This window comes from Ovis aries, chromosome 12 (genome assembly GCF_016772045.2).
Source record: "Ovis aries strain OAR_USU_Benz2616 breed Rambouillet chromosome 12, ARS-UI_Ramb_v3.0, whole genome shotgun sequence".
Lineage (NCBI taxonomy): Eukaryota > Metazoa > Chordata > Mammalia > Artiodactyla > Bovidae > Ovis > Ovis aries.
Genome location: NC_056065.1, coordinates 2,748,089 through 2,772,289, shown reverse-complemented (window position 1 = coordinate 2,772,289; position 24,201 = coordinate 2,748,089). Strand labels below are relative to the sequence as shown.

The 24,201-nt window shown below is 44.9% G+C and overlaps 1 protein-coding gene across 10 annotated transcripts in view; it reads left to right on the top strand.

Annotated features, from left to right (window-relative positions):
* The first annotated feature begins 16,363 nt into the window (after window positions 1-16,363).
* RBBP5 (RB binding protein 5, histone lysine methyltransferase complex subunit) overlaps window positions 16,364-24,201 on the top strand; it is a 42,148-nt gene continuing 34,310 nt past the window's right edge. For 6 of the 10 annotated variants that reach the window (XM_060396275.1, XM_060396273.1, XM_027976205.2 and 3 more), the window contains exon 1: window positions 16,364-16,510. In XM_060396275.1, the coding sequence (XP_060252258.1) occupies window positions 16,492-16,510 (19 nt within the window). In that variant the 5' untranslated portion in view covers window positions 16,364-16,491. Of the gene's footprint in view, window positions 16,511-16,620; window positions 16,735-16,903; window positions 16,968-24,201 lie in introns of those variants that run through there. The other 4 variants (XM_060396274.1, XM_042256965.2, XM_042256964.1 and 1 more) reach the window with 3 other exon arrangements.

The window sequence follows — 24,201 nt, the reverse complement described above, 5'->3', positions numbered from 1 at the left end:
AGATTGGGCATCAGGGGTCTGACCAGCGTCATCTTGGTTACTTTAAATACAGTTACTCTTCAGTTCCAGGGGCAGTTTGTTTCCATTGCTTTGAGGCCAATTCTCGGAATTGTGGCAGCTTAAGTCATGGGTACAGTCTAGTCATCGGTAGTTAACTTCTACCTGGTGGGCGTTTCAGTATCTCTGAGACAACTCACAGGACATGGCTCAGAATATTATCTATAACCCTTGAGAAGGAACTAAAGGCTCCTGACTACGCTTAATGTGTACATTATCATCACTTGGTCTCACTTGACTTCTCCTTTGTTTCTGCATTTGCTCACTTCTCTGATTAAATTTATTCTTTGGCTAACGGTTTTCCACAGACACAGCAGGGCAAGGACCATAGGATCCTGCTCCGTTTCAATATTAGTGAAAGAATAGATAAATAGAACCATATGAATACAGTCACCTGATCTTTGAAACGGAGTAAAGGCAATGCAATGGAGAAAAGATAGTCTTTTCAACAAATGGTACTGGAACAGCTAGATATCCACATGCAAAGAAATCAACTTAGATTCGGACATTATACCTTCATAACATTTAACTCAAAATGGATCACAGAACTAAACTGTAAAATGCAAAATTATAAAATTCCTGGAATATAACAATTCCCTAGGAGAAAAAGCTGGCTTAAAACTCAACATTCAAAAACCTAAGATCACGGCTTCCAATCCCATCACTTCATGGCAAATAAAAAGGGGAAAAGTAGAAGCAGTGACAGATTTTATTTCCTTGGGCTCCAAAATCACTGTGGACGGTGACTGCAGCCATGAAATTAAAAGACGCTTGCTACTTGGAAGGAAAGCTGTGACAAACCTAGACAGCATATTAAAAAGCAAAGACATCACTTTGCCAACAAAGGTTATAGTCAAAGCTATGTTTTTTCCAGTAGTCATGTATGGATGTGAGAGTTGGACCATAAAGAAGGCTGGGACTGAAGAATTGATGTTTTTGAATTGTGGTGCTGGAGATCACTCTTGAGAGTTCCTTGGACAGCAAGGAGATCAAACCAGTCAATCCTAAAGGAAATCATCAACCCAGGAGACCCAACCAGTCCATCCTAAAGGAAATCTGTTCTGAAAATTCATTGGAAGGACTGATACTGAAGCTGCAACCCCAGTACTTTGGCCATATGATGTGAAGAGCCAACTCGTTGGAAAAGACCTTGATGCTGGGAAAGACTGAAGGCCAAAGGAGGAGGGGGTGACAGAGGATGAGATGGTTGGATAGCATCACTGACTCAATGGACATGTATCTGAGCAAACTCCGGGAGATAGTGAAGGACAGGGGAGCCTGGAGTGCTTCAGTCCATGGGGTCACAAACAGTCAGACACGACTTAGTGACTAAATAACGGCAGCGAAAAATTTAGATGACTTTGTGTATGGTGACGGCTTTTAGATATAATACCAAAAGAAAAACGGAAAAGAACTCTTAAAACTCAATCTGCTTTAAAAATGGGCAAAGTTCTGAACAGACCTCACCGACGAAGATATACAGATAGCAAATAAGCGTATGAAATGACGCACCACATCACATGTCATCAGGGAAGTGCAAATTAGAACAATGAGATTCCACTGCACACCAGGAGACTGACGATGCTAAATGCTGATGAGGCTATGGAGCAACAAGAACTCTTATTCATTGCTTGTGGGAATGAAAGACGGTACAGTCACTTGGGAAAGCAGTCTGGCGGTTTCTTACAAAACTAAACATATTCTTACATACAGACCAGTAACATGCCCTTAGTTTTTATCCAAAGGAACTGAGAACTTATGTTCACACAGAAACCTGCACACAGATTTTATAGATGACTCACTGATAACTGCCAAAACTCGAAAGCAACCAAGAGGTCCTTCAGCAGGTAAGTGGACAAATAAACGCTGTCTGCTACATTCAGACAATGGAACACTATTCAGTGCTAAAATGAAATCAGCTGTCAAGCCATAAAAAGACATGGAAGGAACCTAAACACATACCTCTAAATAAAAGAAGCCAGTGTGAAAAGCACTGTACAATTTCAACTCTATGACATTCTGGAAAAGGCACAGCTATAGAGACAGTTCAAAGATCAGTGTTTGCCAGGAGCTGAGGGGAAGGCAAGATGAAAGGCGCACAGAGGATTTTTAAAGCAATGAAACTACTCCGATATTATAATGACGGGTATATGACATTATAGATTTGTCAAAACCCACAGGATATATAATCTAGGAGTAAACCCTAGGTAAACTACAGACTTTGAGTGATAATGATGTATCATTGTATGTCTACCACTTGTAAAAAAATTATCACTCTGGTAGGGATGCTGATAATGGGGGAGGCGATGTATACTTGGGGGCAAGAGGTATATGGGAAGTTGCTGAACCTTTTGTTCAGTATTGCTGTGAACGTAAAACTGCTTTTTAAAAAGTGTATTAAAAATTAATAAAGATATTCACTTCTAACTTAAAAAGAGACTAGGTTCTGGCATGAGGTGGACTTCAGATTCCATTTACAGAGAAAAGAGGGCGAAGATACTGGAAAATAAGTTTCTTTTTCCTTCTATAAAGATTTATTGCCAAACAGAGCAATTTTTTCTATTTTTTTGGAGCACCCATAGCTTGAACTCTGATTTCTATAACAAGTTATATAACTTTCCTTGAAAAAAAAAAAAGGCCCTATTAGACTAAGGGGTACAAAGGTAAATGGGGGAAAATCTGCAAAATTGAGGGAAAAATTTCCCTCAAATTTTCCCCCCAAAATGGGGGAAAAATTAAAAATCCCATCAGGTTTTGTCTAATGTTCTTGAAGGGCTTTAATTTGAACTTCAAGTATACTAGCATCCAGTCCACAAAAGATGACGGAAATAATCACAGTGAACTGGGGAGTCAGAGAGCTGAGGGGAAACCAACCAAGGTTTCATGTGTTGCTTTTTCCTTTATGCAATGTTTTCCTGTCTTTGAAGAGGAGCAACTGTGGATTTTCTCTAGTAAAGTGATTTTGAATGTCTGGGTTTGGTTTTGGAAACAGTTTTGTAAGTCTCTGCAGTTTGAAATGATCCTTCCTTAAAAGCTTTCCAACACAACATGGGGTTTGAACACTCTTCATTGCTGAGGAGTGGAATTAGTTAGGACTCTTGTAATCAATAAAAATGTTTTGGGGTAGCACAAACCAAAAGGCTGTCTTTGGGGCTTCTCTGATAGTTTAATGGTTAAGACTCATACCTTCCAATGCAGGGGGCCTGGTTGGGAAAATAAGATCCTGAATGCCATGCAGTGCGCCTGCCCCTCACCCCCTCAAAAAAACACCAAAAGGTTATCTTTTACAAAGGTCCAAGGATATCTACCAGAATGAGAGGAAATTAACAGTATCTTCTTGGAAACAAATTGGGGGCAGAAAGTACCATCTGTGACTTGTTTCTGAAGCTCTTTATTATTCAATCTGTGGCCGACTATCATGGTTTAGGAGCAAATGGCCCTCTAATACAGCTATTCTCTTCACTAGATGTGTCAGACTATGGAGGCCAATTAGAAGTGAGAAGTGTTGGAGAAGGAAATGGCAACCCACTCCAGTACTCTTGCCTGGAGAATCCCATGGAGGGAGGAGCCTTGAAGGCTATAGTCTATGGGTCGCAAAGAGTCGGACACGACTAAGCGACTTCACTAAAAGTAGAATTAAAAATATACACATGTAGAAGTGAGAAGTGAAGTTGCTCAGTTGTGTGCGACTCTGCAATCCCATAGACTGTAGCTTACCAGCCTCCTCCATCCATGAAATTTTCCAGGCAAGAGTCCTGGAGTGGGTTGCCATTTCCTTCTCCAGGGGAACTTCCCGACCTGGGGATCAAACCCAGGTCTCCCATGTGGCAGGCAGACGAACCCACTGAGCCACCAGGGAAGCCCGGAGGCCAATTAGTTCCTACTTCAAATTCTTGGGTAAGAAGTCTCCTCGAGTACAGCTTGAACTAGGGTCTTAACCCACAGAGCAATCAACTGTGGCAGGGGATACTATGCACCATGTGCTCAAGGCCCTCTTTCTGCACACTTGTGGTCGACACGTGGAGACAGACTGGACAAGCTATGTGATTTGTGGGGCCCTGTGCAAAATTCTGAAAGAGATGGGAATACTAGACCACCTGACCTGCCTCTTGAGAAACCTATAGGCAGGTCAGGAAGCAACAGTTAGAACCGGACATGGAACAACAGACTGGTTCCAAATAGGAAAAGGAGTATGTCAAGGCTGTATATTGTCACCCTGCTTATTTAACTTCTATGCAGAGTACATCATGAGAAACGCTGGGCTGGAAGAAGCACAAGCTGGAATCAAGACTGCCGGGAGAAATATCAGTAACCTCAGATGTGCAGATGACACCACCCTTATGGCAGAAAGTGAAGAGGAACTAAAAAGCCTCTTGATGAAAGTGAAAGAGGAGAGTGAAAAAGTTGGCTTAAAGCTCAACACTCAGAAAACGAAGATCATGGCATCCGGTCCCGTCACTTCATGGGAAATAGATGTGGAAACAGTGTCAGACTTTATTTTTTGGGCTCCAAAATCACTGCAGATGGTGATTGCAGCCATGAAATTAAAAGACACTTGCTCCTTGGAAGGAAAGTTATGACCAACCTAGATAGCATATTGAAAAGCAGAGACGTTACTTTGCCAACAAAGGTCCGTCTAGTCAAGGCTATGGTTTTTCCAGTAGTCATGTATGGATGTGAGAGTTGGACTGTGAAGAAAGCTGAGCGCCAAAGAACTGATGCTTTTGAACTCTGGTGTTGGAGAAGACTCTTGGACTGCAAGGAGATCCAACCAGTCCATTCTAAAGATCAGTCCTGGGTGTTCTTGGGAAGGACTGATGCTAAAGCTGAAACTCCAATACTTCAGCCACCTCTTGCGAAGAGTTGACTCATTGGAAAAGACTCTGATGCTGGGAAAGATTGAAGGCGGGAGGAGAAGGGGACGACAGAGGATGAGATGGCTGGATGGCATCACTGACTCAATGGACTTGGGTTTGGGTGAACTCTCGGAGTTGGTGATGGACAGGGAGGCCTGGTGTGCTGAGATTCATGGGGTCACAAAGAGTTGGACACGACTGAGCGACTGAACTGACTGACTGTGCAAAATGAAAATGCAGGGCTTCCTTGTTCAAAAATTAAGACTTTCAAGATGGCAACAGCAGAACATTAAACCAAACATGTGGCCCTTCTTAGTGTGGGGTCTCATGTGACTACACAGGTCTCACGCCCTGAAGCTGCTTCACTCTGTGGACCTGGATGAAGAACCTCCAAAAGGAGTTTCTAGACTCTGTGTGTCGGAATTGGAACCAGTGTTTCCTGTTCTTTTTGAATTTATAACTTCACATTGACATGTTTTCCACCATTAATGGACTTTCTTATCAGATCCAGTAATTTATGTGGAATTACTTGAATTATTTACATTAATTATCACTGGACCACCCATTTATTTTTAAAAGTTTTTGTGCCTTCATTTTATTGTTAGGCACAACCGATTTGTATGAACCACTCTCATGAGAAGAGCTGAAGATAATGTCTTTTTCTTTTTTGGTGGCACCGAGCCCCATGCAGGACCTTAGTTTCCCCACCAGGGATTGAACCCATGTCCCCTGCGGTAGAAGCATGGAGTGTTTATTCTTGGCTGCATCAGTTTTTAGCTTTGGCACATGAGACCTTCTTTAAGGCGCATGGGCTTCTCTTCGGTTGTGGTGCTTGGGTTTAGTTGCCCCACGGCATGTGGGATCTTAGTTCCTGGACCAGGGATGGAACCCATCTCCCCTGCCCTGGAAGGCTGATTCTTGATCACTGAACCACCAGGGGAGCCCCTGTCCTTTTCCTTTTTAACTTGGATTAATTTTAGACTAAGAGAAAAGTTGCAAAGGTAGGTAGGCTTACCAGTTTCCATATATCTCTCTTCCATTTTCCCCTATTGTTACCATCTGTACCATAACTCCAGTACAATTATCAGGACCCCCAAAATTGTTGCAATACTACTAACTAAATGTGAATTTCACCAGTTTTTTCTACTAATATCTTTTTCATTTAAGAATTCTTTTAACAGCTAAAACATTTTGTATTGCACACACAAGCACAATATGCCTGCTGAATTGTGTCCGACTCTATGCAACCCCATGGACTGTAACCTGCCAGGCTCCTCTGTCCTTGGGCAAGAATACTGGAGTGGGTCACCATTCCCTTCTGCAGGGGATCTTCCCAACTCAGGTGTTGAACCCGGATCTCCTGCACTGTAGGCAGATCTGAGCCATCAGGGAAGCCCACTCTGTACTGATGTATAGCCAGTCAACAATGTTGTGATATGAAACTATCACTGTTCACAAACGACGGTCACTGAACCACTAGGGAAGCCCCTGTCCTTTTTCTTTTTAATTTGAATTAATTTTAGACTTACAGAAAAGTTGCAAAGATAGACTTCAGTTCAGTTCAGTTCAGTCGCTCAGTCATGTCTGACTCTTTGCGACCCCGTGAATCGCAGCACGCCAGGCCTCCCTGTCCATCACCAACTCCCGGAGTTCACTCAGACTCACATCCATCAAGTCAGTGATGCCATCCAGCCATCTCATTCTCGGTCGTCCCCTTCTCCTCCTACCCCCAATCCCTCCCAGCATCAGAGTCTTTTCCAGTGAGTCAACTCTTTGCATGAGGTGGCCAAAGGACTGGAGTTTGAGCTTCAGCATCATTCCTTCCAAAGAACACCCAGGACTGATTTCCTTTAGGATGGACTGGTTGGACCTCCTTGCAGTCCAAGGGACTCTCAAGAGTCTTCTCCAACACCACAGTTCAAAAGCATCAATTCTTCGGCACTCAGCTTTCTTCACAGTCAAACTCTCATATCCATATATGACCACTGGAAAAACCATAGCCTTGACTAGATGGACCTTAGTCGGCAAAGTAATGTCTCTGCTTAAGGCAATGGCAACCCACTCCAGTACTCTTGCCTGGAAAATCTCATGGGCAGAGGAGCCTGGCAGGTTACAGTCCATGGGGTCGCTAAGAGTCGGACACGACTGAGCGACTTCACTTTCACGCATTGGAGAAGGAAATGGCAATTCACTCCAGTGTTCTTGCCTGGAGAATCTCAAGGATGGGGGAGACTGGTGGGCTGCCGTCTATGGGGTCGGACACGACTGAAGCGACTTAGCAGCAGCAGCAGCAGGTTGGTTATAACTTTGCTTCCAAGAAGTAAGTGTCTTTTAATTTCATGGCTGCAATCACCATCTGCAGTGATTTTTGAGCCCCCCAAAATAAAGTCTGACACTGTTTCCACTGTTTCCCCATCTATTTGCCATGAAGTGATGGGACCGGATGCCACCAGTTTCCATGTATCCCTCCTCCATTTCCCCCTAATGTTACCATCTGTACCATAACTCCAGTACAAGTATCAGAACCCCCAAAATTAACATTGTTGCAATACTACAACTAAAGACCTAACAGGGAATGAACAGTGAAGGGACTCAGCCAAACATATACATGTATCCATTCTCCCCCAAACCCCTGCCTCCCATCCAGGCTGGAACCTAACTTTGAGCAGAGTTCCCTGTGCTATATAATAGATTTTTGTAGGTTATCCACTTTAAATATAGCAGTGTGTACATGACCTTCCCCCAATCCTTAACTATCCCTACCCCCACACACACCCTGCAACCATGAGTTTGTTTTCTAAGTCTGTGAGCATGTTTCTGTTTTGTAAGAAGGTCCATTTGTATCATTTCTTTTTAGGTTCCGCATATTAAAGTACGTCATGACTCACTTCACTCAGTATGACACGCCGTCCCTAATGCCTTTTTCTTATTTTAGGATCCTGTCCAGGACCCCACACTGCACTTGGTTCTTTCTCCCTGTGCAGTCTTGTGCAGTCTGGAAAAGCTCCTTAGTCTTTCCTGATTTCTCGTGATTGACTTTTTCGAAGAATACTAGTTAGTTCTTTTGTCAAAGGCTCCTCAATTTGAGTTTGATGTTTTAGCATAAGCAGACTGAATATTACAGGTACGATGTGCACCCTCAGTGAATTATATCCCAGGCTCCTGATGTTATGTGGCTTATTACTGGTGATGTGGACATTTATCACTTAAGGTGATTTCTACTGAGCTTCTCACTGTAAAATTACTCCTTCATTGTTAAAGTTATCTTTTGGTAGACTTTTTGAGAGTATGCAAATGCTGTTTCTTCTTAAACTTCTGCCCATATCACTCATTAAAGGAACTTGTTTGCACCAACTACCACTGCCTACCTAATGGTGATAGTTTCTTTAGTTCTTTTTAAAACTGTATTTATTTATTGGCTGCACTGGGTCTCTGCTGCTTCGTGGGCTTTCCCTAGGTGTGGCGAGCAGGGGCCTCGCTCCAGCTGTGGTGCTCGGGCCTCTTATTTAGGCAGCTTCTCTCGTTGAGGAGCCGGCGCTCAGTAGTTACGGTACCTGTGCCGAGTTGCCCCCAGGCACGTGGGACCTTCCCAGGCCAGGACCAGGGATCGAACCCATGTCCCCCGCATTGGCAGGTGGATTCTTCACCACTGGATCACCAGGGAAGTTCTATGGTTCTTTTTGTCTCCAGGCTTATGGTATCCAGTCAAGATGCTGTTTCCCAGAATTCACGTTAGTTCTTTTCTTCCCATCCTTTTTAATGTGGCTATGTTACTGCTTTATGATAGGGCCATTGTTAGTACTTCTATTCCACTTGGGTTCTCTCCACCTCCTAGTTGGTTTCAGTTTGTTTATTTTGGGGGCATGTGATGTACCACTGTGGTTCTAAGGGTTGGAGTCATTCAAAAAGTACACTATCACTACTTCCTCACATCCCTTACTCCATCCACGTTTACCTCCCCCCAACGTCTTCCATTCTCTTCACACCTGCTCCCTGTAGGTAACCAGTCTCTTTAGATTCTGGTTTCTCTTTTCTGTATTTCTTTTACACAAATGGGCAGATGCAGTATGTTCTCCCGAATTCCTTTCTTTCTTAGGGCAGCATCCTGAAGGTAAGTCTCTCGTGCTTTGTGCTTTTCTTTTAGCAGTATGTTCTCCTGAATTCCTTTCTTTCTTAGGGCAGCATCCTGAAGGTAAATCTCTCGTGCTTTGTGCTTTTCCTTTAGCAGTATGTTCTGGCAACTGTGTCGTGTATGTGTGCGTGTTAGTTGCTCAGTCGTGTCTGACTCTTTGAGATCCCATGGACTGTAGCTCGCCAGGCTGCTCTGTCCATGGGGATTCTCCAGGCAAGAATACTGGAGTGGGCTGCCATGCCCTCCTCCAAGGGATCTTCCCAACCCAGGTTTCCTGCATAGCAGGCAAATTCTTTACCAGCTGAGCTACCAGGTTAGCCCATTTTGGCAGCTATTTTAATATCGATTCACAGAGTTCTCATTTTTTAAATTAAAGTGTGATATTTACTTGTTTTTGTCTCTGCTGGGTCTTCACGACTGTGTGGGCTTTCCCCTGGGTGTGGCAATTGGGGGCTTCCCCGTGCCCTCTCCAGGGCGCTGGGGCCTCAGCGCTGCATGTGGGCTCAGTAGCTGCGGTGCACAGGCTCAGCTGCTCCACGGCATGCGGGATCTTCCTGGATCAGGGATGGGACCCGTGTCTCCTGTATTGGCAGGTGGATTCTTCACCGAGTCACCAGGGAAGCCTCGTTTTTTAAAATTTTATCCACACCGTCAAGTATGTAGAATCTTAGTTCCCCAACCAAGGATTGAAACTGTGCCCCCCGGAAGTGCAGAGTCTTAGCCATTGGACCGCCAGGAAGTCCCCTCCTCATTTTTAGAAGCAGCTGCTGAGTATCCCACTCCAGTGTTCTTGCCTGGAGTATGCCAGGGACAGGGGAGCCTGGTGGGCTGCCGTCTATAGGGTCACACAGAGTCAGACACGACTGAAGCGACTTAGCAGCAGCCGCTGAGTATGTCACTGCACCGTATGCCACAAACGTATGAGCACTTATGTGCTTAGTGACTCCATCGTGTCCACTTCTTTGCAACTCATGGACTGTAGCCCACCAGGCTCCTCTGTCCATGGGATTCTCCAGGCAAGAATATCCCGGAGTGGGTTGCCATTTCCTTCTCCAAGGAGATCTTCTCGACCCAGGGATCAAACCCAGGTCTCCTGTACTGCAGGTGGATTCTTTGCCATCTGAGTTATCAGGGAAGCCCATGAAGACTTAGGTGGTTTCCAATATTTTGCAATTACACATAGTATGTGTATGTGTATTTTTCCATTGTCAGAGGTATATACTCAAGCGATTGTCACAGATCATTCTCCTCTTCCAACCCTCCCTTTCTTTAGGAATTGGGAGCTGTGCTGATGTTGCTGTCCATAAAATGTCTTCTTTCTTAGCTCTCCCTTTTAAGTCTGTAATCTCTGACAATAAGTATAGATTGTGATCAGGGGTATTTTCTGAGACTTTCTGAGAAAGTCTTCACTCTTTGTCTCAGTCAATAATTTGGGTGGCACCCCCAGCCTTGTTCTACAGTAGTGGTTCTCAACTTTGTCTGAACATTAAAATCCCTGGAGAAGGCAATGGCACCCCACTCCAGTACTCTTGCCTGGAAAATCCCATGGACGGAGGAGCTTGGTAGGCTGCAGTCCGTGGGGTCGCTAGGAGTCGGATATGACTGAGCAACTTCACTTTCACTTTCATGCATTAGAGAAAGAAATAGCAACCCACTCCAGTGTTCTTGCCTGGAGAATCCCAGGGATGGGGGAGCCTGGTGGGTTGCTGTCTCTGGGGTTGCACAGAGTCGGACACGACTGCAGCAACTTAGCAGCAGCAATAGCAGCAGCAGCAGGAGTTTTTTAATACAACATGCCTAGGAATGCTCTAGGTAGATTCTGTAATGAATGCAAGATCTCTGGAGTGGGACTCAGGCACCTACATTATTTTGAAGTGCACAAGAAATTCCAGTGTGTGGCTGAAGTTGAGAACCACTGGTTATATCCTTGAAGTGTTACAACACTCTCCTGACCCTCACCGTTCTCCCTGTGATTTGCGCCAGCTGCAGAATGATCAGGAGGTGCTCCACTCAAGAGAATTCCCAATTTTTACCTGGAAAAGAGGTAAATACCTGCTGGCTTAATTTCAAGAGGATCTGTCAAAGCCTTTAATGCGGGCCTAGCTAAAAAAAAAGTTCTTTCTTACATACAGTCTGAATGACTGGTACCAGCTGCTTCAGGGTGAGAAGGAAGAATGTTGAATTTCCCTTTCTCTCCTTCAACACACAAATCTGGTCCCTTCCTTTGCAGTTGGTAGTGTTAGTAAGACTTTGTGGGGACTTTCCTGGCAGTCTAGTGGTCGGGGCTCTGCACTTGCACTGCAGGGAGGCAGAGGTGTGGTTCCTGGTCGGGGAATGAGGATTTCACATGCTACACAACTTGTCTGGGGAAAAAAAAAAAAGATTTTGTAAAGCAAAAGTCTATCCATAACACTTTTCCATCAAATCAAGGATACTGCAAGTATAATACACCTGATTATCCTATCTTAGTTATTCTTAGTGTCAAGAAACAAACCCACTGCTGAATAGTTATTAAAGTGAAAGTGAAGTCGCTCAGTCCTCTCCAGCTCTTTGCGACCCCACGGACAGTAGCCTGCACCAGGCTCCTCTGTCCATGGGATTTTCTAGGCAAGAGTACTGGAGTGGGTTGCCATTTCCTTCTCCAGGGAATCTTCCCGACCCAGGGATCAAACCCAGGTCTCCCGCATTGTAGACAGACGCTTTACCGTCTGAGCCACCAGGGATGAGATGCAATCAAATGTAAGAAATCTCTCTATTTCAGAGATATATAAATGTGGGAAAGCATACACATTAGAATTCATGAAATACAGACCTTTAGCTTAGACTTCTCTGAACTTCACGCCTATAGGATCATCTGAATTTTTCACAGGCTCCTCAAGCCTAACAGGCCACATTGGTGTACCCTTCACCTACGTTACCAAAGCTATTCCTTTCCCTACATTCTCTATTTTGGCAAAGCGAACCGCCAAATCAGAAACATGTCAGTCATACTGATCTTGGCAAGGCAGCGGCGAGCGGGGCCGTGAAGCTAGCTCAGGAATTCTAGCCACCAGTGAAAAATGCATTTATTATGGAGGCCGAAACTGTAAGGTACAAATGCAGGTACAAATTTGTCATTGGAGACATAGCACAGGTGGGACAGCACGCAGAGAGATGTTTTAACGTGGTGGCCCAAGGACGAAGGAGCAGATGAGACCGAGGAGGGGCTTGGAATGCAGGAACGGAAAAACCAGACCCTTATCTCTTTCCCTCCCCCATGCTGTGACTATTAATGGATTTCAGGTCCTCCTGAGCAATATAACCTGTCTCCCCCCAACCCCACAGGGAGGAGGCATCTGCCCTACTTGACCCCCACTCAGTATACAAGCCTCATCCAATCAGCAAATGCCCCACAAGATCCCTGTCCCACTCGCTGCACGTTGGCTGCAAAAGTGGACTGAGGACCCTACTCAACTAAGGATCCCGCTCAACACCGGTTCTCCCTGGAGCTGGCCCGCTGTTCTAACAGCGTCTCCCACTCTGATAAACTTTCCCTCTCCTTCTGTCTCATGTCTGGAAATTCTCTTCCTACCCAAGCCCAGCCCACGACAGTTAAGACAGAAGCAAGGCAGAGAGGCACACCCAGAGAGAAAGGGTGTGGGCGTCTCCCCTGGTGAGGAGGGGCACGGTAGAGGCAGTTAAGTCTACACAGGGCAGTTCTGTCAGGTCTTTTTCTTTCTTCTGGGCAATCATCTGGTTCCTCTTCCCACCCTGACCTACCCGGGACCCTCCCCTGGGTACACACGCACCCCTCAGCCAATGTGGGTCTCCAAGTGCAGGCTTCTGAGAGGAGCAAGGTTCATTATGGCCTGGCAGTATCTCTTGACTTTGGACCCTTGTCCAAAAAGAGCGGGGAGTGGAGATCCCTTAATTCTTTACTCTAACAGGGTTTCGCCCCTCTGGGTCCTTACCGTGACTATTACCTTGAGGTGTTTACAAGAGACAAACACTGGCTATTTACCTTGTTTCTGTTGTTGCTTCCATTTCGGAGGGCAAACAGGAAGCTGACTGTAAATGCCTTAACTGGAGCCCGCCTATCTTTCAGCTCAAGAAATGCTAACAGTTTTAAGTATCCAGCCTGGAGCCCACTTCTTCATGCCCCATGAAATGTAAGCAGGAGGCCAGTTGTAAATGCCTAACCTGGAACCCATATATCTCCTACAGCAACACCAGCCCGCTGCTGCTAAGTCGCTTCAGTCGTGTCCGACTCTGTGCGACCCCATAGACGGCAGCCCACCAGGCTCCCCCGTCCCTGGGATTCTCCAGGCAAAAACACTGGAGTGGGTTGCCATTTCCTTCTCCAATGTATGAAGGTGAAAAGTGAAAGTGAAGTTGCTCAGTCGTGTACGACTCTTGGCTACCCCATGGACTGCAGCCCACCAGGCTCCTCTGTCCATGGGATTTTCCAGGCAAGAGTACTGGAGTGGGGTGCCATTGCCTTCTCCAAACTTAGCATTACCACACACCAAAAACAACACTCTCCCTCCCTTCAATAAAACAAACAAAAAAAGGTGAAGGGGGGTGAGGAGGTTTGAAAGAAATTAGTAATTACTATTGTATGTCAGTACCTACTGCAGGAAAAGAAAAGTGTTAAGAATATAATTGTATAATTATTCACCAGCCCACCACCCTGGGAAAAACCACTCTCTTAACACTACCCAGGACTTTGTGTACATTTTTTTTAAACCATAGTTGAGACCCCACTGTACATAAATTTTGTACTTCTGGGGCTTTTTTTTTTTGCTTAATAATAAGCATTTTCTTTCTTATTAAAGATATTTTAAATCATAATTTTAAAATATGTATATAATATTCCATCAGGAAATCTATTTTTCTACCAATCACTCAGGTTTTGTTTTTAATATTTTCAAAACACAGCTGTATGACTGCACTGAATATCTTTGCCCATGTATTTTTGTTACCAATCCTCATTAATTTCTTAAGACAGATCCTAGAAACGTACATATAGGGTGAAAGGGCTGAACAGAACAATGATTGTCGATGTGTTCTCAGTATCTGCGGTCTTTTAAGAACAGCAGGGATTATAAGTCACTGGGATGATTCCATTTGGATCCCCACTGAAAATCCCTAAGTTACATAATTACAGCACTGTAGGTAACTGATGGATCGGGCCACTTGGCTACACCTTCACTGGCTGTTCTGTCTGGTACCTCGCTCTTGAATGCATTGCCTTCTCTCTCCTCCACTGTGACTCTGAGTTTAAGCCTTCCTCATTTCTGCAAAATTACTACAGTAATCTCCTGACTACTCTCCACCCCTCTAATCAATCCCTACTCCACGCTGTCCTTAGTTTCTTTCTTAAACATCAACCTGATCAGATTATCCCTTGCCTAAAAATCCTACAAAATGAATACTCCATCCAAAAAATGGGTGAGGGATATGCACAGGTCACCTCACAGAAGAGGAAAACACACATTTGTACATGTGAAAAACTGAAGATCATCCTCATTAAGATATGAATGTAACCAAGACATTTTTTCACCTATCCCCAGTTGGCAGAGTTTCAGAGGATTGATTAATAACAAATGATTACAAGGGTGTGCAGAAATACTGCTACAGTCATCGTTAATAGTAAAGCATTTTGGATGACATTTTGGCAATGTTTTGGATATGTGAAGGAATGCAATCTGCCTGTTAAAAACCAAAATCCACCCCACTAAATGTGAAGATCTAATTGGCATTATTAAACTAGATGGTTACCATCCCCTCTAGTAAACAGAAGGGCACTCTGGAAGAAGGTACAGAACAGAAAGAAAGGGAGGTCGCTCAGTCGTGTCCTACTCTTTGCAACCCCATGGACTGTAGCCCATCAGGCTCCTCCACCAATGGGATTTTCCAGACAAGAGTACTGGAGTGGGTGGCCATTTCAGAAGCTTCTTATAGGAAGAAGGGTGGGGTGAGGGAGGTATTAGCAGAAGAAAAGAAAGGATTATTTTTAGGCCAAGAAACCTTCTTTCCGGGAGGAAGGAAGTGGCAGGGGTTTTATCATGCAGATTGCTCCTTCAAGGGGAGTTTGGGGTGGAGACCGGAGTGGAGAGGGCCCAGGAGAGAATAACCTCGTTGGTGCTAACCAGAAAACTTCAGATAAGCCGATCAAGACTTTCTGGGGAAGGCTGAGCCAGCTCTTAGGTTAGGTATTAGATCTAGATTTGGTTATCTGCGGCTCTAGTGATGCCGTTTAGGGTTCATGGTTTTTGCTTTAACATGCCTAATTTCTCGGCCTCAATTACTGCACTTGGTTAAATCGGACTACTAGCTACCTTAACGGTCTCAAGGAAGTAAGATAATTTAGGGGAAAGTAGTAATAGTTAACATTAGGAAGCATTTGCTGTTCTAAGTATTTCATATGTGTTAACTCATTTAATCTTCACAATAACCCTGTAAGCACCATCCCCATTTTACATATAACAAGACTGATGCACAGAGGGCAAAATACTGCCCACAGGGTGAAGTTAGTACTAAGAGTGGAGCTGGGATGACTGGTTTTAAATCTAGCTTCAGTCCTTTTTTTTTTTTTTTGCTGCCAACTTATGCCCATCTTTGCTTTTTTTTTTTTTTTATGATTGCCCACAGCACCCACAGTCAAAGTTCGTTTATATAGAATTGGCCCCTTCGCTAGTTACAGCAACGGTTCTGTCGTTGCTTCGGGTATCTCATCACAGCCTTGCCCGGTTGAGCTCCAGAGAACGCAGTCACCTCTCATTCCCACTCACTTTCGGCGACCTGGAGAACGCTGGGTACACTGTAGATCCTTGGATAAATGCCATTGGACGTTTCCGTGGGATCGACGACATACCTTTACAAGCGTAAAATAACTTTCCCAGACTGAGACAGGTACCCGACAAGCAGCGCGCGCAAGGACTGAGTACCGCCCTGACCGCCGAGAGACCCACAGCAAGCTCTGGGACCGACCTGTCCCGAGGGCTCCTTTACTTCAGCGGCGCCCAGCCGGAACCTTTCAGCCGCGGCCGAGGCACCCCGCCGGGACGGCGCGCGGAGCACACAGCAAGGGCGGGTGAGTCGTCTAAGTCAGTGCCTGAACCCTCTAACTCACTTACCTCGAGCCTCGGGGGGACAGCCCCAAAGTCTGGCACGTGGGAAAAACCGAGTGACGACAACATTTTCGTTCCTTAAAAAATACCACAGTCAAGTGGTTCCGAGGGCGGTCCGTCTTCTTTTTGGTTAGGCATATTCGTGGACAGCCCGCCGGAAACAAAGGCGGAAGCGAGGGCAAGCGGCGGAAGCCGCGGGGTCTTCTGAGGCAGGGAGTCTCCGGGGCCTGCGCCGGCGCTCTGCGGCGCCCCCCACTCGGACGCGGGCTTCGCGGGCGGGCGTGGGCGTGGGTGTCGTCGCTGAGCCGAGGCCGGGCGGCCGGAGTCCTCAGGCATGAACCTCGAGTTGCTGGGTGAGGAGGGCTGTGGCTGGGTCCTGGGGAAGCTTCGGTCCTGGAAAGGAGGGGCCCAGGCGGAGGGGCCGCGCCTGCAGCCTCAGGGACCCGGCTCTGGACGGACCTGTGGGCGCCTCGGTCTGGACCGGCGACTGGAGCGGGAAGCCGGGCTTCTGCCCGAGCGGAGTGCGTCGCTCTCCTCGAGCGCGCTTTGCAGTTCAGTGGTGGAGCGACAGGGACAGGTAGTTTGCGAGTTACTTTCGAATACAGGGATCCCAGGTGCTGCAGGAGCCCAGAGCAGGACCAGAGTACGTTGGGGCGGGAACCTGGGAAGGGAGGTGAGGCTCTGAGCACTTTCCAGGGTTTGCTGAAACATGGGTGCTTAAGGAGGGGAACTTGTGTGTCTTCCAGTAGCAGTGCCTCGTTGAGTAAATGAAAAACTCTCAGAGGCTGCTGACCTGAAGGCGCTAAGCAAGTAAGTCGCACAGTTGGCACTGAAGTCCAGCTGTCTTGACTTTCTGTTATGTTACTTACCAGGGACGCTGTGTAAAACACTGAGCAGTGAGCTGGAAGTCGGTTTTCTTTTGTCACACTCTCTGATTCATTTCTTCCCTCAATCTGTTCATAAACTGTAGGTCTTTCTGGGTTTTCATCAGGTAACGTTTAGCATCATAGCCTAAGGATGTCAGGTTTTAGGAACTTCTAAGTGACTTGCTATGTCTGTTTCTGTTTTTTAAAAAATTAAATCCAGAAGGTACACTGACAGTCCTAAGGACTGTAAAACTTTTTAAGGAATGGTTTTTGCTTTTAAGGGCTTCCCTGGTGGCTGAGTGGTAAAGAATCCGCCTGCAGTGCAGAAGACTTAGGTTCGATCCCTGGGTAGGGCAGATCCCCTGGAGAAGGAAATGACAACTCACTTCAGTATTCTTGCCTGGGAAATGCCAATCCATGGGATCATGAAAGAGTCAGACACAACTGGCCACTAAACAACAGCAGCAAAGGGCTAAGAACATCTAAAAGAGGGGAGTGAGTATCTTTGGGGCAGAGCAAGAAAGGTAATCCAGAAAGGAAAACAAAACCTGTGGAGGATTTGGAGTTTTGAGTGTGTATTTAAGAGTGGCAAAATGTTGAAAATATTGGGAGGAATGCTTCTTAGGAATATGTTTGAGCTAAGGTGTCGTGAAATGAATCCTAAAGGTATTTTCCTGCTTGGCCAGGTTGTGGGGACTGTGAATAACGTGAAAAGGTGAAGAGACAGGGTTGTTGCTGGTCTTTGGAGGCTTTTGAATGCCCAGCTGAGAAGTGTTGCTTTTCAAGGAAAGTAGAGCAGATGCATTAAAAGGTTTTGACCTGCTAAGTAACTTAGTCAGACCTGTGATTTTTTTTTTTTTTTTAAAGGATTTATCTGACAACAGTATAGGGTGGAAGTCTTGGAAGTTGTGAAACCAGCTTGGAGGGCTAGAGTAGATCAGGGATATAGAAGATCTGAACTAGAAAATGGGAAGAAAAGACTTAGAGAATGTAGAGTTGACAGCTTGAAAATTGATTGCATATCATGGTGGTGGTGGTGCTGGTGCTGGTGGTGAGAAAAAGTGAAGTGAAAACTAATGGGAATTGATAGTGGTGCTATTCATAAACATTTAAGAATATCTGGAAAAGACAGTTAACATTGGGTATGTCAAGTGTTGACCTGGGATTTAGGAGAGAGGTTTGTATTTATGAGACAGATTTATAATACTCCTCAGTTCAGTTCAGTTCAGTCGCTCAGTCGTGTCCAACTCTTTGCGACTCCATGAATTGCAGCACGCCAGGCTTCCCTGTCCATCACCAACTCCGAGAGTTCACCCAAACTCATGTCCGTCGAGTCAGTGATGCCATCCAGCCATCTCATTCTCGGTCGTCCCCTTCTCCTCCTGCCCCCAATCCCCCCCAGCATCAGTCTTTTCCAATGAGTCAACTCTTCGCATGAGGTGGCCAAAGTATTGGAGTTTCAGCTTTAGCATCAGTCCTTCCAAAGAACATCCAGGGCTGATCTCCTTTAGAATGGACTGGTTGGATCTCCTTGCAGTCCAAGGGACTCTCAAGAGTCTTCTCCAACACCACAGTTCAAAAGCATCAATTCTTTGGCGCTCAGCTTTCTTCACAGTCCAACTTGTACATCCATACATGAGCACAGGAAAAACCATAGCCTTGACTAGACGGACCTTTGTTGGCACAGTAATGTCTCTGTTTTTAAATATGCTATCTAAGTTGGTCATAACTTTCCTTCCAAGGAGTAAGCATTTTTTAATTTCATGGCTGCAGTCACCATCCGCAGTGATTTTGGAGCCCCCCAAAATAAAGTCTGGCACTGTTTCCACGGTTTCCCATCTATTTCCCATGAAGTGATGGGACCAGATGCCATGATCTTCGTTTTCTGAATGTTGAGCTTTAAGCCAACTTTTTCACTCTCCTCCACTTTCATCAAGAGCCTTTTTAGTTCCTCTTCACTTTGTGCCATAAGGGTGGTGTCAATACTCCTACAGATAAGCCAATCAAAACCTTGTGGGTAGATGATAAGACCCAGGGAGAAAGTGGGAGAGGAAGAAAAGGAAACTGCGGAGGACAGGTTCTTGGATGGTAATCAATATCTCAAGGATAGGAGGAGGAATAAATGATAATGTATCAGCTAACAGTTACATACATACTGCTTACTGTGAGCTCAGCCTCATTTCAAGTGCTTTTCATAAATGTATTCATTAGAGGTAAAAGAATATGGGTTAGTGTGGCATCTTCCACAGAAGCAATTGTGGAGCAATTGAGGCTCAGAGCTGAGAAAGGGCTACTCACTTTTTGGGCAACTTGGGACTCCTTAGCAACTTGAACAGAAACTAATTACAATTTAGGAAGATGTGGGAGATGGACTGGAGGCAGAGTTGATTCTTATTTTTAAAAACTTGGGGATGGAGGAGAAGTAATAGGCGCATACCTTGAAAGAGAGCAGAGTCATAGGACGGAGTTTTCATGTATGGTACAGAAGTTTCATGCAGGTAAAACTTAGCAAGGAACGTTAGCATTGGAAAGTTAGTTTAAAAGACTGACTGGACTCAAAAGATATAATTCTCTATGGGAATGACTGAATTGTTTACAGTGAGAAAGTTAATTATTGCAGATAAAAAGGAGAAAGGAACAGCAGTGATGTGACTGAGGGAGCACACTAGAGCATGTCCGGCCAGGTAAAGGAAGGGGATGATAGTGTGTTCTTAATATGGACGCTCAAACACTCTCACCTCTGCAACCACTTTCTTTCTTTAAAAAGAATTTATTTATTTATTGGGCTCTGCTGGGTCTTAGTGGCAGCGTGTGGGATCTAGTTTCCTGGGCAGGGTTCAGACCCAGCCCCCCTGCATTGGGTGCACTGAGTCTTAGCCATTGAGGCCTTACAGTGTATTAGGCAGTATGCGCTGGAGATAAAATTTAAGTAAGAGTTTTTCAAACTTAAGTCAACTCACAGTAAGAAATATATTTTGTCATAACCCATTATATATACATGTAACTAAGTTTCTCAAAATGATGCTGATGGTTGTTTTGCTCAGTGGCCTCTGGTATCTTCTGTTCTAATCTATTAAAGAACTTGTGTGGCTCACTGAGTAATTTATCCATTTGTGGTGGATTGGGTCCTAATGTTTGATAAACCCTGAAGTAAGGTACAGTTTCTGCCCTGGATAGGTACGTAGAACTGGGAGGAGAGGACTTCCTTGTAGCTCACGGTATAGAGTCAGCCTGTGATGCAGGAGACCAGGGTTCAGTCCCTGGGTTAGGGAGATTCTGTGGAGACGGGAACGGCACTCCACTTCAGTGTTCTTGCCTGGAGAAGTCCATGGACAGAGAAGCCTGGCGGGCTGCAGGCCATAGGATCGCAAACAGCTGGACATGACTGAGCGACTAAGGCAGACGCAGGAGGAGAGGGATGTAAACAAATGACCGTGATAAGGAAGGAGAAGGCAGTGGCCCCCCACTCCGGTGCTCTTGCCTGGAAAATCCCATGGGCGGAGGAGCCCGGTGGGCTATAGTCCATGGGGTCGCTAAGAGTCAGACACGACTGAGCAACTTCACTTTCACTTTTCACTTTCATGCATTGGAGAGGGAAATGGCAACCCACTCCAGTGTTCTTGCCTGGAGAAACCCAGGGACGGGGGAGCCTGGTGGGCTGCCGTCTATGGGGTCACACAGAGTCGGACACGACTGAAGTGACTTAGCAGTTAGCAGCATGATAAGGAACCACAGTTAAAGGTAGGAATCCATTATGGAAACCAGCTGAAAGAGCAGTTAATTCTGCGTTGTTGGGGCGGCAGTGGAATTTTGGGATGATTTTATAGCAGAAGCGTTATTTAAGTCACAGTAAGGATGGACTAGGATTTTTCCAAAGGGAAAAGATGATGAAGGTGATGACCGGTGCAGAGAACAGTGGGGGCAAGCTTGAGGCATGGACATGTGGTGAATACTCATGTGCTGGTAGCTTACAGCTGGTGCTTAGGGTGGATTATGTAAGATTCTGCCCAGGTGCTAATGGGGAGTTAGTCACAGATAAAATGGTAAATACTGGTAGGGGCCAGATTATTGCCTTCTAAAATTGTGCTTAGGATTTTAGTATATTGTTTATTTTAGCAGGGGAGATTTTTGAGCAGGTAAGTGATGTGGTGAGATTTGGGGCTTAGAAAACAGGCTGCCTGTAGCAGCTGTGTTAAGGATTGATAATGGAGGCCAGACTGGAGCCAGGGAAATGTAATTACAGCAGCCGTGGCGCCAGATTAGCTCGCGGTATCAGTTATTTAGCCACCTGCAAGTTGCATTTCTCTAGAAAGAAATGGTGCTGACTCTTGTCATCACCTGTTAGATTGAGGAAGTGGAATGGAAACTGCTACTCTGGACCTAACTTAGAGTAGGAAAGAATTAGGTGGCAAGTCAAAAATACTTCCAGTGGGGCAAAAGGACCATGAAATTTTAGAGTTCCTGCTACCAGATTTTCTAAAGAGGAAGATGTTCAGCTGTTTAGGGAGTAGGTATTATTCCGTGTCATCAGACTGGGAGAAAGAAGTCTCTAAAGACCTAGAAAGCAAAAAGGCAGTTTGGAGAAAGGATTGTAACTAGGAAAAAAGAGGAGGCCCCTGGGGGAACTGGTGTGCTCACACTGCAAGCAGTCTAAACTCAGATTCTCAAAAAGAGAAGGGTGTGTTGCTGAAAGTGAGTGTGTGAGGGTGACACCAGCGTTAGTTTTAATTACTGGCATACAGTTGCTTGGCACCAGCTTTTAAGACTCGAGCCAGGAGGGACTTCCTTGGTGATCCGGTGGTTAAGACTTCCCCTTCCAGTGCAGGGGATACAGGTTCAATCCCTGGTCAGGGAGCTGAGAGTCCACATGCCTCTGACCCGAAAAACCAAACAGAAACAATGGTCCACATCAAAAAAAGAAGAATTGTAGATAATAATTAAAAAAAAAGTTTCAGGAAGGCTAATGTGATCAAAGGCCAGTGCTGTCCAGATGAGGCGGCTTCATTATGTGGAGTGTGAAGGCAAGGAGAATGCGGGCAGCAGGGCAAGTGAAGTGATTACTGGACGTTGCAAAGGAAAGCCCTTCACAGGGAGAGATTTCGGTAGGCCACTCAGCTCACTTCTCTTGGTTGAATTACATTCCTTGGCCTTGAAGGAACTTGCATGTGAAATAATGTTGAGGATCTTTGTGTCTTGGGGAGAGAAAAGACATGCAGAAATAAAGGAGATGGGCAAAATTCTGACTTTGTAATAAAGGACAGGTGAGGTTTCTGAATCATAGACTAGTAACCCTGAGGTCAGATTTGGGCAAGTTTCTAGATTATAGTGCACCAGGTTTCTTGGCCAGGTTCCAGTTTTGCCAGTTTTAATTTAGCTGTGAAATGGATTATGATAGTACTCACTTAACAGTGAATGGAGAGGATTGAATGAGACAGCATACAGAAAATCTTAGTAGAGTTTGACAAACACAAGCATTTAGTAAGGGTAGCTGCTAATGATAAATGCAAGTTTGAGCACTTGAAAGAAATGATAAGCCAGCATGAGTTCACGTCTAGAAAACTCATTAAATTTCTTTATGCTTTTCAAATTAACATATACGGTAATTATTTATCACAGCAGTGCAAACAGTTGTAGTATTTAGTCGCTAAATCATTTCTGCCTCTGCGACCCCATCGACTGTAGCCCACCAGGCTCCTCCGTCCATGGAATTCTCCAGGCCAGGATACTGGAAGGGGTTGCCATTTCCTTCTCTGGGGGATCTTTCCAACCCAGCGATCAAACGCACGTCCCCTGCATTTGCAGGCAGACTCTTTAACACTGACCCGGGGAAGCCTGTTCCTACACGTTAGGAGATGACAGAGCTAATGATTTTTAATGCATTCGTGTTAGATACATGCTCATGGTACAGAATTTTAACTGTAAGTGCTTATTTATTTGCTCATGTCTTTATTTGCCGTGGCATGTGGGATCTTCATTCCCGGCCAGGGATCAAGTTTATGTCCTCAGCGTGAGGTGTGGAGTCCTAACTGCTGAGCCACCAGAGAATGCACGATAAATGTTTATTTTTTTATAGGTGGTCTTTTTTCCCCCTGCCTCCTCCTTCCTTTGTTGATAATCCCATGTATCTCCTTCCATATTTTTCTCTCTGCCTGTTGCGTATGTGTGTATATACACGTTACCAGGAAAATGAGATTGAATTATATATACTTTGTGTCTTTTTTCCCTTCAGTAGCACAAATCAAAGTTTTCAAGAGAATTAGTGTAATTTATCCATATTTCCCTGGGAAGTCCCATGGACCGAGGAGCCTGGCGGGTCACAAAAGAGTTGGACACGACTTAGTGACAGCGCGACAGCAGTCCGTCTTTGAGTACAGCAGCTCATTCATTCCACTAATGATAACAGGCGTTTACCTTGTTCCCAGTTGGCGGGCAGGAGTTGGTTTTGGGTTGTTTTTTTTTTTTTTTGCAATCAAGAGCAATACTTTAAAAACCCTTGTCCTTATGTACCATTGTTTATTTTGGTTTCCAGTTGTAGGATTATTGAGATGAGGGATATTTTTGCTTTTAATAGATGCTGTCAGATTCCTTTTCCAAATGGCTGTTACAATTCCCATTTTTATATAGATGGTGACTGAAAGTATTCCTTTATTCACATTTCCGCCCCCAGCAAGTGCTCTGTCTCTAAATTTTCCCGTCTGATGGATGAAAGTGGCACCTCATTTTTCACTTGATTTACACTTCTCTGAACTTGATGTTTTCCTTTGTTTAGAGGCCCTCTTATTTCTTCTTGTTTATTCATATCCTTTAGCCTTTTTTCTGATTGTTTTTCCTTATTGTTGTATAGACTTGCTTTATAGTATAGATACCAACTCTTGTCCGTCATCTACATTGCCAGTTTTTGTAAATCTTTTGTTTATGGAAACTTGTGCCATGTAAAATGTTCCAGTTTTTATATAATCAGATGTATTTCTCTCTTTCTTTTGGTTTTCTAATTTTGTTAAGGTCTTCCCCACCCTATATTATACATGGAATCTCTCAAATTTTTTTCTAAGATTTCTGATTTTAATTTCTGAAATTTATTTTTATATGTGATATGAGAGAGGAATCGGAGCCGTTTTTCTCTCAGATGGATAGTTAGTTGTCCATCCATATAAAATAAATTCTCCACTAAATTGAAA